This window comes from Rissa tridactyla, chromosome 3, assembly GCF_028500815.1.
Source record: "Rissa tridactyla isolate bRisTri1 chromosome 3, bRisTri1.patW.cur.20221130, whole genome shotgun sequence".
Taxonomy (NCBI): Eukaryota; Metazoa; Chordata; class Aves; order Charadriiformes; family Laridae; genus Rissa; species Rissa tridactyla.
The window spans coordinates 78,881,206-78,896,963 of record NC_071468.1 but is presented as its reverse complement, the minus strand read 5'-3'; the positions used below and the strand labels follow the sequence as shown (position 1 = coordinate 78,896,963).

At 41.6% G+C, this 15,758-nt stretch overlaps 1 protein-coding gene across 2 annotated transcripts in view; it reads left to right on the top strand.

Annotated features, from left to right (window-relative positions):
• The window catches only part of LIN28B (lin-28 homolog B), an 85,793-nt gene extending 77,162 nt beyond the window's left edge, over positions 1–8,631 (top strand). For both annotated transcript variants that reach the window (XM_054196433.1, XM_054196432.1), the window contains exon 4: positions 8,262–8,631. In XM_054196433.1, the coding sequence (XP_054052408.1) occupies positions 8,262–8,631 (370 nt within the window). The remainder of the gene's footprint in view (positions 1–8,261) is intronic.
• Positions 8,632–15,758: the final 7,127 nt, after the last annotated feature.

Here is a 15,758-nt window from a genome sequence, read left to right as displayed (position 1 = left end):
GTTTGGAAAAGGGAATTAGGAACTGACTGCTTTCTTTCTCAGTCAGTGCATCAGAGCGATACAGATGTCCCATAGCAGTAAAATGTGGCTATAGAGCATCTGAATGGCTTAATTGTTCTTGCAGGTATTGAACATGTGAACTTATAGGTGCTATTTCAAGGAAAACTAACCACCATGTTTGTTGTCCTTTTATTACACGGTTGGGAAAGGAAGCCCCGCATGTATTTCATGTGACACAACTTACTCTTATCAATTCCATGAGCTCTGGAAGGAACCCCTTAGAGATAGCTGGGGTGGCTTCCTCATAGCAAGTGTGGCAGACAGTAACTGTCTCTTTATTTCTGAAGAATGAAATAAAGCTGTGAGTTGCTGGTCAAATCCTGCGATCCTTAGCACCTGTGAAGCCTGCGTTCATGCAAGTCATCTAGTTCAGTGAATGTCGTAGGAGAATCCATTTCAAGGCTAGGCTCTAAGTTAGCCTGTATGCCTGTCAACAGATATTTCTGACCCTTTCTGCATGATACCTATTTATAAGGGATACCTAAAGTCATATGACTCTAAACTGGTATTTGGGGAAGAATAGGTTATGAACTTCCAGTGCATCCGCCTTCCTCCTTCTCTTCCTCTTCCTCTACCACTACTTGCTTCAGTGCTCCAACCTACTGCCAGGATGCCATTTGCTGTTTCCTGCTGTTGTGAGGAGTTGGTGTTACTTGGTGTTAGTGATAAAATAAGGAACAAAAGGGAAATGGCAATTTTAAACAACTAATTCCCAGTTACCTACTACCCTTTTATCTCATCTGTGGATTAGCTGATCAGTGGATGCAGAAACCCTGGAACGGGCTCTGCTGAGATGCAGATAAGACCAGGCATGCCTCTTAGCTCATGAACGGCACCTCACTGACCCAGAAAGAGTTGAGCTGGTTTATATGCAGCGTGCATCCTTATCCATATGGCCAGGAGGCTCAGGCCACCTCCGTGAAGACTCCTGGCGTTACTGAGCTATGCTTCTGGAAACGGGGGGCACCCAGGAGTGGTTTCAGCCACCCCTGAAAACCCTTCAGCCAAGGGCTGCTTAGTTCTGCCCCCCCCGATGCCTGCCCAGCGCTACACCCCAGCTACATTTAGCAATAGGCTGCAAATTGTGGGTACGTACACACCGCAGCGATACCCAGAGCAAATATTTATGGCCTTTTCACCAATATGAACTATGGAAAATACTTACTGTTTTTAAAAGTACTGCATACAGAACTCTTTTAATTTAAAATACCATGATTATTATTATTATTACTACTACTACTATTATTATTATTACCACCACAGAAATTTAGGGTTACAAGGGAAGATTGTGGTCGAGAATATTTGTGTGTGTGGTTTCATAATGCAAAAAAGATTACCAGTAGTGGAGTTATTTGAAATCATGGTGTAACATTTCATGTTTGAAATGTGTGATATACGACTGTTTAAAACATAACTTACTTAAACCGTCACTGATCTTGTATCTGCTTTATCTGGATGGGTTAAAGCCATTAAAATATACACATTCTTTCCACGCTATATTGATACTATTGGAGCAAACCCATCTTTCATGTTATTTAGAAAAAAGACCCTGCTTTGTAAATTGTTATTTCAGGAGTTCTCAACTCCCAATATAAAGAAAACCCTTTTGTTGTAACAAATGAAAGTACATCCAAAGCATTCCTCCGTGAGGGTGCATTTCAGAAGGGTTTTTATGTGATCATGTGAAAAATAATTTTCCTCCATGCCTGTAGAGAGGGCTGAGTGGAAGGCAGCGATAAGGTTTCATGGAAGGGAAGAAAGAATGGAAACGACATCGTGGAGGTTATTTTTTTTAAGAGCGGCTGTCCGTGTAGTCCTTTCCATTTTTGTGGAGGAAAAGACTGCATTTTTAGCGTTTTGAACCACCTTTCTGTTTCATTGTTGTTCGTGTTTCTCAAAAAAAAAATCCACCCTTCCAGTAAAGTCGTATTAGCAGATTTTAAACAAATTCATTTCCTCACGAACTGAAGCTAAATTGTATCCCGACAGGCCTGATTTATCAGGCAAATGCCCCACGTTGTTTGTCAGCTTCTTTGTTGGGGGGTGAGGGGGAGGGGAAACCCAAGCAACAAAAGACCGTAACCTATTGATATTACTTCTGCGATACACCAGGGAAAATAGATTGATTTAGAACTAACCACAGAAAACTAGTCGATCTGATGAGTTTACAACAGAGCATTTTTATGTGTTTATTTTTAACAAGAGTAAACATAATCAGTATTCGACCCTGTGGTATTGGAAGCCTTGCAGACAGGGGGTTTGTGCCGGCGTGCTGGGGCTATCTGTAAGATGAAAGAAGGCGAGCTTAAAAAAAATTGAGGGACCTTGTTTTTCTCATGAAATGGAAAGTCTCTGATCCCTGGTACGTTATCTTGTGTTGCAGGATTTGGAGGGGAAATAGCTAGATGAGCATTTTTTATTTTATTTCATCTTTATTTCTTTAGGAGGTTATCTCTTTTTCGAAGATGATATTTCTGTTAATCTCAGAAAGCTAGTAAAGCACAGGAAATTTTCAAAGTGAATTTTACTGAAGAACAACAGCCTGCAATTAACTTTCCCAGCGTGCTGCCTCTGCACAGTGTTTTTTGTGTGAACGAGGGGTTCAGGGTAGCAAATACTCACAGGATCGGCACAGATCTAAATGTGGCCCTGGCGTGCCGCTTTCTGAATTGATAACACACCGTTTTCCAACATACTTGGCTAAAAATAGTTCCAGTTTTAAAATTAAACTGTTTTGTTTTTTTTTTTTACATGGTCTGATAAATGAGGGTGCTAGTGAAGTTTTCTGCCTTAGCGTGACCCTGCTTGCGGGACCCACCATAAATACTCTGATGAAGATGCTAAATGCTCTACTCTGCAGTTTATTCAACAAGATAATTTCACTCGACCTTAAGTTTGGGGGTTTTTTTTGGGTATTATTTCAGTATTCAGTATTTTGAATACTAACACCTTATGAGACTATTTTCAGAATTACCTGCATTCTCCCCTGCATTCAACTACTGCTTAAGAATTAAAGGTTAATAAGCAAAATGGCATAAAACCCCAGCAATACGCCTGCGAGAGGAAACATTCCAGCAATTTCCCTCTCGGAGGGCACGGGCAAAGCGTGTGGGTTCGGTGCATCTCGTGTACGTCTTACTTGATTCACTGGTGGATTTTCACCCTTTCAAAACAAAAAGCTGGGGAATACATTTCTGGGGGTTAATTCCCCTCTGGGTGCAGTCAGCCACGCACCGTGATGAGACTCCCTCCTGCGCCCCGTGATTATTTAAAAAAACAAAACAAAAAAAAACCAACAGCAACCAAAAAAAAATCACACCACAGGCTGGCTCTATGTCTCCCGGGATTTAATGCTGCTTAAAAGCTTCAGGGAGGGCGGGGTGGGAGAAATCTCCCGAAACAATCACTGCAAGGGAATCCTCGGGTAAAAGCGGCGGAGGAAGGAGTGAAATGCCAGAGGAGCTGATGCCCAGCGTGGGGCTGGCGCCGCTCGGGGTGCACGGGGGGTCCCTGGGCACTGCTCGGGGCGTGCGGGGGTCCCCACCATCTCCCACTCCTCCCGTGCCACCCGCTGCTCCTGCTCCTCCTGTTCCCGCTCTCCTCCAGCTTGTTTCTCTGGCAGCCAACCAAACTTTTTTATTTTCCGGGGATAGTGGCTAACTTTTTTAAAGTTACAGCGACTGCAGCCTCATATTTAGTTTCAGCGTGTCTTGCTCTAAAAGGATGAGGTCCGTATGTGCTCTCTCTTTTAAGGTGTAAGGGTAATGCCTCATTTCAAAAAATACTCAAACCATTTTTTTGCTTTTAAGTGTAGGCTTCTCAGCAGGAAGGGTTTTCGTGTTATACCTGTATTTAGTAAAAATGATTAGTCCTTTTATAATATAGTAACGTACCAGAGGTTCCTGTTCAGCAGCAATCACCTGTGATCCTGTCAGTCTTTGGAGGGCTGCTGTGACAGGTTTCATATCCAGGATTTGGCTAGTGGAATATTTGTAAGTAGTCCATTAAAATATACCTGCATTTATCTCAAAGAAAAATGGAAATTAGCAGATCTTCGATGGTCCAGAAGCCTCTTTCAGTACTGACGAGGTGTCGGAGGTGCTTCTCGTTTTCCCAAGGGGTGCCCGAGCAAGCACGGGGCTCCCCGGGATTTTCTGGGTGTTCGCATCCACCAGACAGAAGCGTCCCCTTGCACTGCCCCATGGCCTGATTTTCAAGACAAGTCGCTGAAGCCCTTGAAGAGTAAAACATCTATCCTCTAAGATCCACGTTTCTGTTAGATCATGGCTGGTTTAACCTCCTTTATGGCAAAATAGGGTAGTTTGAGCGATCTGTTGTGTGTTCTGTCTGCAAGAGCTGGCCTTGCTTTAGGGATGTTGTGAAAGTAATTACTAAAAAACCCACCACATTTAGGTACAATTTTAAACATTTCCTTTATGCTTTAACTGCTTAGTTGGCATTCAGTATATTGTAAAACCATCCCATTTGCACACGCTGTTAGAATACCACGCTATGTTTCAAGGCATTTACATTGCTAGATGGAGCGTTGTTAGCCGAGATGCAGTTTTTTGTTGTCTTATAGCATTCGAAAAGGAAAAACAAAAGAGGAGTTGGTGTAGGGAATATCCTGGAGAATTATTGTAGTCTTCCTCCGACTATACCCCCTTTCTTCCCTTTGCTGTCCCTGTTGGATGTTAACCCCTCCCCACCCCCCAAGAAAAAGTCAGCCATCAGGGTAATTTTAAAGCTTTTTCTCTCCATAGATAATAGTGTGGAGCCACACAAATGATTCTCTACTTGTCATATATATTGGATTATCATCTAAATCATATTATAAAGCAGCATGAAGAAGCAGGCAGTTGTGCTTGCCCTCCTTGCTGCTTAGCTCAGCTGAGCTGTTATTGTGGGGAAGGTATTTGCAAGGCAGGGGTATTGTCAGTTTAAAAAGAATAGGGCTAGGGTGTGCTTCCCAAGGAGGAGCTGACTGCTGGAACAAGGGAAAAAGCTGAAAGAATACTTTATTTTGCATGTGGTTGTGAAATTGAGTACCTCCGATGAATTTCAGTCATCGGTTTATTACAATTAACACAACACAGTTTACATTGGAATCGGTGTGCTTTTTGCCTGTTCATGTTTCCTTTAATATGTATAGTTCTGTGCAATTGCAAATCCATAGTGAAGGAGAATTTAAAAATGTTTTTTAACCTTGCTCTCTTCTTTCTTTGTTAATAGGTATTAGTGTTACTGTTTTCTTGAGAATATTGAAATGCAATGCTAGACAAGTTCCTCAAGGTGTCCCTTTATTAAAATGTTCATCGTTTTATATCAAAAAATCACCCTGATTCACCTTCCTGACAGTGCTGTAGTGAGGAAAGGATTCCCTTTTAAGATAATTGCCATCTCTTTATTTACTCTGTTGTATTATTTTTTGAGCCTGAAGCTACCTAGTAAATCATGTGAGCCTACTGTGAGAAAGACAGTCCTATTTTAACAAATCCTTCTGGCTGTCTCTTTTTTGTAAGGGTTATTTCTCCTATAATTGCACTTTTAAGGGCTTTTTGTGGTTTGTTCATCTCATGGTGTAATTTACTTATAAACTTTTATGTTGTGTTTAAGCTAACATACAGTATTTCCATGGTGCATCTGAAGTGAAGAAGTACTTGGCATTATAGTACTTGGTTGTTCTAATCTGGAGTTTCTGAGAACATTCTCAAATGAGAACTTGCTAATTTTCTTAGCAGGAGCCATTTTGTACGTTGCTCTAGAGATATTTATGTACACAGAGATGCGGATGTATAAGCTCGTGTGCACATAGGCTGTGCTTTCAGGTTTCATTATGTTGTAATGTAAGCATTTAGAGCAGGGAGGAGCAAAGCGTTGAAGCGTTTCGGACGAAGGGGTTAATCCCATACCTTAATTCGCATAGATGATGCCGTGTGGTATCATTTGTGAGCTCTGAGGTGGCTGACCATTCCCATTTTGGTGTAAATCCCTCGAGAGGGAAGGCATTTCAGAGCGGGGTGTGATCTGTTCTCCTGGTATAAGAGTGATTGACAAGGAATGAATAAATACTTAAAAGAACTGAATAAATCCCACCCTCCTGTTTAAGTCCAGGCACACCCCGGCTGGCACGTATATATTCTAATGTGACACTTTAGCCAGATGCTTGAGTTGGTTGGTAACAAAAAGCATTCCTGAAAAGCCCAATCCTAGTTTAACCACAACTGCTTCTGATAGAGTTTTCTTTTATGGTGACGTTTTAGCGGTGATTTGATCGCACAGGGAATTATAATATTTTGCAAATAGGACGTATTGATAAATATATATGCAAAAGGTGACGGAGGCTTCTTGAGTGGAAGCAGGGGCCCTGACAGCAGGTTCTTGGTCAATCGGTGGGGTGAAATGGTTCACTGAATTGGATAACACAGTGCATACCATAGTGACTGATTAAATTGATTTGTCCATGGCTACCGCCTACCCTGCTACTGAGGCCCTTTAACCTATTTTCAGACTTTTTTTTCGTTTTTAAACCGCTCTAAATACGCGTGATATTAAGAGAAGGGAGCAAGCGCAGATGTATTCACAGCTATAAAATCCTGTATTCTGAATTAAGATAAAACGCTTGATTTCCAGAATGTCTGCACGCTCCCATGTTATACTGTATTATGCTATACTTAACCCAGGAACAAGTACGCTGCTGGAAACTGATGAAGAAGATAATAATAATAATAAACATCATTCTTTAATATAACTTAAATTATAGTAAATATAATATTTGTGAATTCTTAGGTATATTTATTGGAGGGGGAGAAAGTAAAACACTTAAGGGTTTTTGTTGTTGCTGTTCTTTTGTTTTTCTAATTGTAAGTTTTACTTCCTTACTGGTTTATCCAGAAGGTGTTTAGAAAGCTTGTTGGGGGAGCATAGCTGGATGCCAGTTAAGAAGACTAGTGTTATATCTGAAAATATCTGCAATGATTTGGGAAGAAGTAGTCAGATGGATATTGTTGAATAACGTCAAACTTTTAAAATATATATTATAGGGAAAAAAGCTTGATGTTTTGGTCTTAGATCAGGATGCTTGTATTTTATCAACGTATTTAGTATCTCCTTGCTAGGGAAATCAATACTAAATGACAATGAGGCTTGTACATGTTGGTTTCTTCTTGATTCAAGGGAAGCTCTATATTCTGTGTCTCTTCATGGGTTATTCTGTAGTATATGCAGACAGACGACTGTAAGCATAGTCTTCAAATTCCACTGAAAAATCACATAAACTTCAGTGCAGTGATGACATAAAAATGGAACGAGTTCGCCTAAAATATGTTATTGCAGTTGTTACAGAAGTGCAGAGTTCGGTATAATGGCTTTGGTTTCTTGTTTCTTTTTCGTTTTTAGGGAAGATATGACAATTTAATTACAATGTTTTCTGAAAGGATAATGAAGTTCTGTTCATCATTTAACTTCTCTAAATTATAGGTCAGTCTGTGGGACATGACAGCATGCTGTGGGCAACTTAATGCCGTTTTTTCATTTGTCTGATAAAATAAAGATACGGTTAGTATCTTGCTAACAGTGAAGAAGAGAGAGGTGCTGAGGGATTGTTTCTTGGAGTGAATTTGCAAATGTTAACAGCCAGATTTCCCTGGCTGAAAGCAGCATGTCCGTTAGGATGTGGTTACATCTGAGGCTGAGTATCTCCTCTCTGTGCATTTCCTTATGGCCCCGACCCGACGACGGGCACACGTAGAGCAAAGCCACCTCAGGGTGAGGATGCCGGCGCTGGTGACTCTCCTCTGCTCTCCTCACCCCGCTTTGCCATGTTCCTGCTGTTAAATACTGGTACTGGCAGGCTTTTAATGCTATAAATACCTGGGTGAACAGAGATGTTGGCGGCAGTGGGATGCTTGAATATCGGGTGCCCTCTAGTGGGACCGGCACAGGCTGGGATCTCCGGTAAAAGGTTCCCAGTCCCGAGCACAAGGTGTTTTTTGGCGCCGGTGGGACAAAGGGGCACCTTCCCAGTGATTTCAAAAGCAGAACTCAGATGTACCTCAGCTTGTGGCCGTGGGGCATCGGTACAGAAGCCGCTGCTCTCTCACCAGCAGACCTTATGCACGCTCACGCTGAGCTTACCCGCCGTAGAAAATCTTACCATTTGATGCTGCATTTTATAACTAACTGTCTCTCTTTGTTTTCAGATGCTACAACTGCGGTGGCCTCGACCACCACGCTAAAGAATGTAGTCTACCTCCACAGCCAAAGAAGTGCCATTACTGTCAGAGCATCATGCACATGGTGGCTAACTGCCCCCATAAAACTGTCTCGCAGCAGCCCGCTAGTTCTCAGGGAAGACACGAAGCTGAACCGCAGCCTTCCACTTCTGCTTTCCCAAGAGAAGGGGGAGGAACGCACGGCTACTCGTCTCCATCGTACTCTCAGGAAGGCAGGTCGGAGATCTCAGAGCGCTCGGGCAGGTCACCACAGGAAGCTTCGTCAAGTAAGTTGTCTGCGTCGCCCGAAGAACCGAGCAGAAAGGGGCCTTCTGTTCAGAAAAGGAAAAAAACTTAAAGCATTTGTCATAACTTTCCATTTTCTTTATCCTCTTGGGATGTCTACCTCATGCAAGTACAGGGGAAATAATTTCATTATCAGTAGCTGACCTGGAATTTTAACTACTGTTGAGGAACTGTGAATTTTTTTTTTTTCTTTGATAGACAAATCACTCCAAGCAAAATACATTTGAGCAGGGTGCATTACGTTTTACCTTCTGTATGTGTGTGTATGAGTGTGCACGCGCGTGTGTGTATGTGTACATATCTATAAATATATTGTTTTTTCCATCAGACCACTCTTCAGCTCCCACAAGACATTACTGTGAAGCAATAGGCACAGTATCCACAAATGTTCCTGAACTCATTCCTAGAACATATTTCCAAACTTTTTCAAAAGAACAAACAAGGAAACCCAAGAAATCTCACTCAAAAAAACCCCTAAACCAAACCTGAAAAACCACACACAGAACTGAGGTGAAGACTGTTACTTCTCTTATGAACCAAAGGATACTTTCATATTTTAAAGCTGCCATATGGTACTAAAAATACTAAGACATCCCCCAATGCCATCAATTTGAGTTATTTTCTTTCTCATCCCCACGAAGTATCAAAACCCGTTCCCTCCCCATGCCCATGCAGGGCAGTGTCATGACTCAACGTGTCTCGCATTGCCACCATCCTTTATTGGTGAGGAGTTTAAAGCTCGGGAAAAGACAATGAATGTGTAATTTCTGTGCTGGTTTCTCAAAATGTTTCGTTAAATTAATATGGTTGTAACTGTAATTTAGATGACTGTTGTGTAGGGGAGAATGTATAAGTTGTTACGAACAGACTTTTGAGTGGTATCAGGATATCATCCTGTTGAACCTTTTGTATTCTGTGACCATTTAGGGGACCTTGGTGGCAGTAGTAGCAGCAGCAGCAGCAACTTCTCTTGGCCCCGAGTAGTGCCCCTCTGTTTGAAGGGACTTCCCTCTTGTTTTCTGTTGAAATGCCATGGAGAGAATTCCCTAGGGTTTTTGTTGTTGTCTGTTTTGGTTTTAAAGAAAACAAAATGCGAAGCTAATAAGATCCTGGGATAAATAGTTTCTTAAGAATGAAGGTAGATGGGTACTTCGGGTTGCTCGGCCGGCCTCCCGTGCTGACGATACAGCATGTGTGCGGTCAAGAAGGACAGGTGTCTGCTGCAGACAGGCCTCAGTGAAGGGACCTGTGAATTTGCCAGAAGCCCTGGGCGTCATCTGCTTCTTGTGATTTGGAGACCGTTGCTGACCAGCCTTGGTCCAGAGCGTGCTGGGACCACACACTTCTGCGTTAAAGAGGGGAAAGATTGGTGGCCTCAGAGTGAGACTCCCTGGGCTGCAGCCCTTGCTCGGGGTTAATAGAGTTGGAGCCTATCAAAACTTCAAGTCGCTTTCCATTTGTAACTTCTTAATTACCAAGTCATACGTAAGATAACGTACTTTGACAAATCCCATTGCGGATGTAAGTTAATTAGAGAAACCTGTATAATCCTTAACATTGGCAATAAACACAGGCTGTTAAAGCTTGAAAGAGTCAGGTAGGTTTAAGCTTGGATAATCAAACTAAAGAAACAGCCCGCGTGAAAGGCTCCAGCGAGCCAAAGTCCTACCCGTGGTAACTCTTTTGCAGCCACTAGTTACAACAGGTATGCAGCTGGCTCGTTAGTGGCCTTCCCCGTCCCACTTGTCCTGCCAGATGAGACTTCTACTGTTGCTGCTGCTGCTTCAGTGAACAGGTAGTAATCAAACGCCTCAGCGAAGGGCACGATTTCAAGAACGTTATTTTGTGTGAATTCCTTGCCAGTGTTTGCGAGACTCTCGATGGTTTATACTGAAGTTCTCAGTGTACTAATGCAAAGCTTACCTTTGACGATATTGAATGTGATATATCTATAGAGAAGAACTTCCTTGCCTTACGTAAGGATAGTAAACTTATTTAAATTATGTAGACAAATCAAAGTGGCATTGCTTAACCTTCTAGCCGGTGTAAAAACCAGGTTAAACAGCAAAGATGCAAAACTTAGGTCACTTTGAAAATTTAAACCAAAGTTCCTTATAGAAATAGGCAATTGTGGATTTCAAAACTGGTCATTCCCTGTTTATATGTAAGAAGTTCAGAGCTGAGATAAGGAAATATTTTCAACGTGCAGATTTTAATTGGTGCCGTTTGAAATCACCGTCCGCACCAAAGTCAGACTGAACTGCTAAGAGCACATACCAAACCCTATCTTATTGTTGAAAGCGTAAGGTTTTATTTTTATATATTAGAATGTTATCACTATTACATAACATACTCAGGATAAAGAACTTTGCTCAGGGAATATACCATGTGATGTTGTGTTTTCTTTACAGAATAGTCTGCAGACCTGCTTACTCAGAACAAACCAAATAGTCTTAGACCTTTTTATCTCTATATAAGTATTATGTACTGATATTAGTAACTACCTCTGAGTTGACATAGACCTACATTTCTGATAATCAGATCTCAGCATTTTGTATTTTAAGTTCCTGTGAAATGATAAAGTGGTATTCTGTACTGGTTGCTTATGTGAGCATTTGCGTCTTTACATTCACAGGGTCTGAGTTTTCAGAGATGCTGGGCAACCGCAGCTCCTGCTGGCTTCCAGTTGGAGTTACTGGTGCTTAGCTTTTCTAGGAGGGGAGGGATGGGGGACGGGGGGTGGAGGGGGAAGAATAAAAACACAAAAGCATCAAGTCCACTTTGTTTACATAGGTAACAATAAAATTATTATTCTGTTTACAGCAAAATGCTACCTCATATTTACTGCATAAACACACCTTTGTGCTGCTCTAGCCTTAAAGGTGGCTGTTGATCTATGGTACATACTTTTTATCTGTACTAAATATGTAACTGATAGTTCACCACTGCATACATTATGGCAAATACTTGTTTAAGATGAAGCATCCATTTGAAATTATGAGACGTTTCCAGACATTTCTTTGAAAGTTTTTATTTTGCTGTCTAAAGGATTATGGGCACTGTTCACGAAAATAAATACATCCTCCAGAAGAGACAAAAATGTACATGCCTAAGAAAGTTAAACGTATAGCAGCACGAGCTGCAGCAGGTAACTACTTAGCACTGGGCTGCAGTAGAAAAAAAATAATCCAGTTATGCTTCTTCAATAGGCTGCTCCAAATAAGCAAAGAGCCCTTCAAAGAAAGAGGCACAGAGTGAGTTTAGGATTCTTCCTTCATGTCTAAGGACAAAATTAATATTCTGCAGCATTGGCTCAGCCTAGATTTCCCCTATTCACCAGCCTGGCCTTGCCAGAATGCTTCACAATAAAACTCGTTTGAGTAGAAATAGTTCAAATACCTGCTCAGAGAGATGTATTTTTCTTCTAACAATACTGGAGATAAGGTCAAACCTGGAACAAGAACCTCTCTCCTTCTCATTGCCCTCGCCAGAATACTCGATTTGATTTGATCATAAGGGACATTGTGAGGGTTTTTTTACTCTCCCCCAAGGAGAGGTCATGGTATATTTACATGCCGCAAAAGTTAGGCCATGAAGAAGACTTGTATTTGGAGGCAGAGCCAAATAACTTTTTGCTGCAGTTGATGGTAAATCTGGCGTTGTAATACCGTTTGCAATATTTTGCTTCTAGCCAGCTTTCAGGGAGTGCCAAACACCACATTTGGATCCTACCTCTTCCCTTTGTAGGGCACCTCTTGCAGCCCAGTTTTACTTTGCACCAGTGTTATCCTGGAGTTCCTGCTTAGTCACACTTAGTTTTGTGAATAGAGCCCCATAAAAAGTGTTTATAGATCTTGTAACATTCTTTGTAAGAAGAATTATAAAAGAACATGGGAAATCTCATCGAGTCTTAAATTTAATTTAATTAATTTATCTGTAAGAAATGTTTATCATAAAAAATATATATGTATTCCCCTGTGCTAGATATAAAAGTAATTGGGAAGATATGTACATGTGCAGATGCACTGATTTTAATTTTCTAGAAGTCTTAATGAGATTTGAGTATTGTTTTAGAAACAAGCAGAGCCTTGTTAAATGCATCGATCTTATTTTGCTTAGTGTATCAACAGCCTCTTCTTTAAGATCCGTTGGTTGTGTTACCCCTGTTACAACTGTTGACTGATAACAAGAGGTTGATCTATGAACACACGCTTCTTTTTTTGTAATAAACCGGGGCTGTATATTAGCAGCTTTGGGAATGTTTTTATGAGAATGTTGAAAAGTACCAAGGTATTTGCTACCATTGTCATTGAACCAAATGTAAGAGCAACCATCTTTACAAAGGGTAATGGTTTTGACTACCTCTTGGATTACTAAGTTAAGCAACAACTGGCTGACAAACATCACCAGACTGGCTTAAACTAGTATGTGTTGCTTGTGGTAATAATAACAATAACCATACTAGAGACCAAAGTGAACACTGATTTCTATATGTCTTTAATACTGTGTCTTATCTAGTGTTTTTAAATTATCTTCTGTAGTATAGATTACCTCATTGTCCATTTTGACTTGTATGTTGTTTACAAGGTGAAATAAAAGAAAAATCACTTGAATTTTATGTTTTAAGGAGAAAACAGTGAGTTGAAGTTTTGAAGGTCATTTCACCTGTTTACTGTCTTGAGGGACTAAAGCACTGATTGCCTTTCTACATATCATGTATTTTATATTCTCATTTCATGCCTAATGTCTTTTTTTCCTGTCAGTCATGGATATTGTGAGGTTTAAAAGAATTACTTGATTAAAATAAAACATATAACGTTGGCATTTACAGTGGGCCTTTGAGATTTTCTTTATTTGTGTGATAAAAAAGCACCGTACAGGCACTGGGCCGACTTTTCATACGCACCTATGTGCATTTAGTTTTAGGCTATTATCTTCAGAAAATATAATTTTAGTTATAGAAGCTGTCGTTGGGAGGAGGGAGAAATAAATACTTAATGCGTACCTGGATCATTCCAGCAATGCTGCTGAAATTGCACCCCAAACCCTATTCAGCGATCAAAATTAAACTGCAAGATTGTAGCTTTTGGTACTTGCTCTCTGTGAGAATACACTGGTCATTAAAGTTATCAGACATTAAGATTATACTCGGGGATGAAAAGCTTTTGGTATTTAAATCTCATCCCGTCTTTATTACTTCTTCCATAATCTGGAAACTGCAAGCTTGTACGTATCTATTGCATGCTACTTTAAAATTATTTGAAAAGTTGTTTCTTTTTTTAGAAATGAAAGTGCTGTCGTTTACCATCACCTGGAAATTCCGTCTCTAAATTACAGAAAGTGTATTAGTGAATTGGATAGCATTAGCTCATGAATCTGTATTACAGTATTTGAGGGCTTGTATATGCTGGCTCCGGTGCCTCTGTTTCAATACAAGGCGCTACCTACAGGTGGTTACTAGCAAAATTTAACAATCGCTATGAGGCACAAAAGGGGTTGTGTTTTTTTCGATTTGCACAAACACCTGCGTGAAGGGTTACCGTCTACTCACTCCATTGTCTACTCTTCTAATCACGTAAAACTTCATTCACGTCCCCCCCCACCCCCCCTACCCCTCTAATTCATGGCCTCAGAAAAGAGTGAGCTATTAACATGTGTCCCAAACACGTGTCCCATCACATCCAGTCCTGTCCCCACTCCAGCCTGTTGCCAAATGGTTTCATCGCTTTGTGGAAAGGGGAAGAGGTGACGCTGAATCCCCTTGGCTAAGATCACCCACATGTCCCACTTCTTGTGTCCGTCACCAGGAGCAAGGCTTTCTTTAAAACATCTTACAAGTGTGTTCCTTGAAGGACACAGTTCACACCAGGTTGTTACACGTGCTCCTTGCCTGCCTGACCCCAGTGTTTTGGGGAATGGGAGGGCACACCTTGGGCATGCCACCATCTAACTTCCACACCATCCCGCAAGATGACACAGGCAGGACCAAGGCACCTCGGGGAGCTGTGAGCAGCTCTGGATGTGCTCAGATGTAAGAAACCCTTGGAACAAGTGAAATGGAGGAACCTCCCCTCCAGCAGTGCCTAATAGTGGCTGAAACCGAAGCCTCTGGGAGAGCAGCAACACCTAATTCTTCCCACCTAGTGTTTGGTAGGTGCATGCCTTCCTCCCAGAGTGTCTGGAGGTCAGTGGTCTTCATCCTTTCAGCAGTTCCCCCAGACAGTTAAGAACTGTTCTCTTCATGTTAAAGTCTTGCAGATCATCAGGAGTACCAAATCCACTGCTGCAAGCCAAGCTCCCCCTCCCTAACCATGCAGAGAAGCATTAACAGCCACGTGGCTCTTGGCACATTGATTGATGGCAATGAGAAGTTCTTGGGTTGAAGCTTCTGAATTAGGCAAAAAAAGTGGCATCAAAATCACAGCAGCCCTTTGAAATAGTTATAGAAGCAGCATGTTCATTTGCTTCCCTATTCTGTAGGTCTTAGGATGTGTGCTTCAAAGCTATTTTCAGCCTTTCTGTAACCTTAAGTGCCAAAACAAATTTAGCCTTTTTTGAAATAGTTGTATTTTTTCCTGCAGTCTCCCGGGACCAGGAGCTATTTACATAAGCCAGTCATTTCAAAATTACTCTTAAGTCATGGAAGGCTCCATACCTAGCTCCTCCCCTCCACACGAGGCATCGTTTCCCCGATAATAAAAATATCCCAGACGCAAATAATTTTATGTACTTTCCAGTTGCTTACATACCTAACGCTCTCCTTTCCTGTACCCTTGTGCAGGAAGAAACCCTGTAGCGGAGAGGAGGGTGTTCATTCTGTGGACGCCCTGCTCCTGCTTATTAGTATCATCTAGGTGATGCCCTAATTAATTAATTTAAAGACCTTTCAGCAAAGCGTGCTGCTGTGCCCAGTGGCATCTGCTGCCTGTGATGCTGTTGACCTCCAGGATGACCAGCCCCCTCGAGAGCAGGTTACTCTGCACCCGTTGCCCACTGTACGACTGCAGAGTAGTTGCCATCGAGCCCTGGGCACATTTTCAGGCCGCTGCTGCTCAGTTCACTTGCAGCTGGTCGCTTTTTATTGCTTGGCTGTTCAATATTTGGCCCCTGGTGTTAATTGCTGCGCAGCACTTAGCCTAAATATTCCGGGCTGGAGCAGCCAAACAGTTCATAAACCAA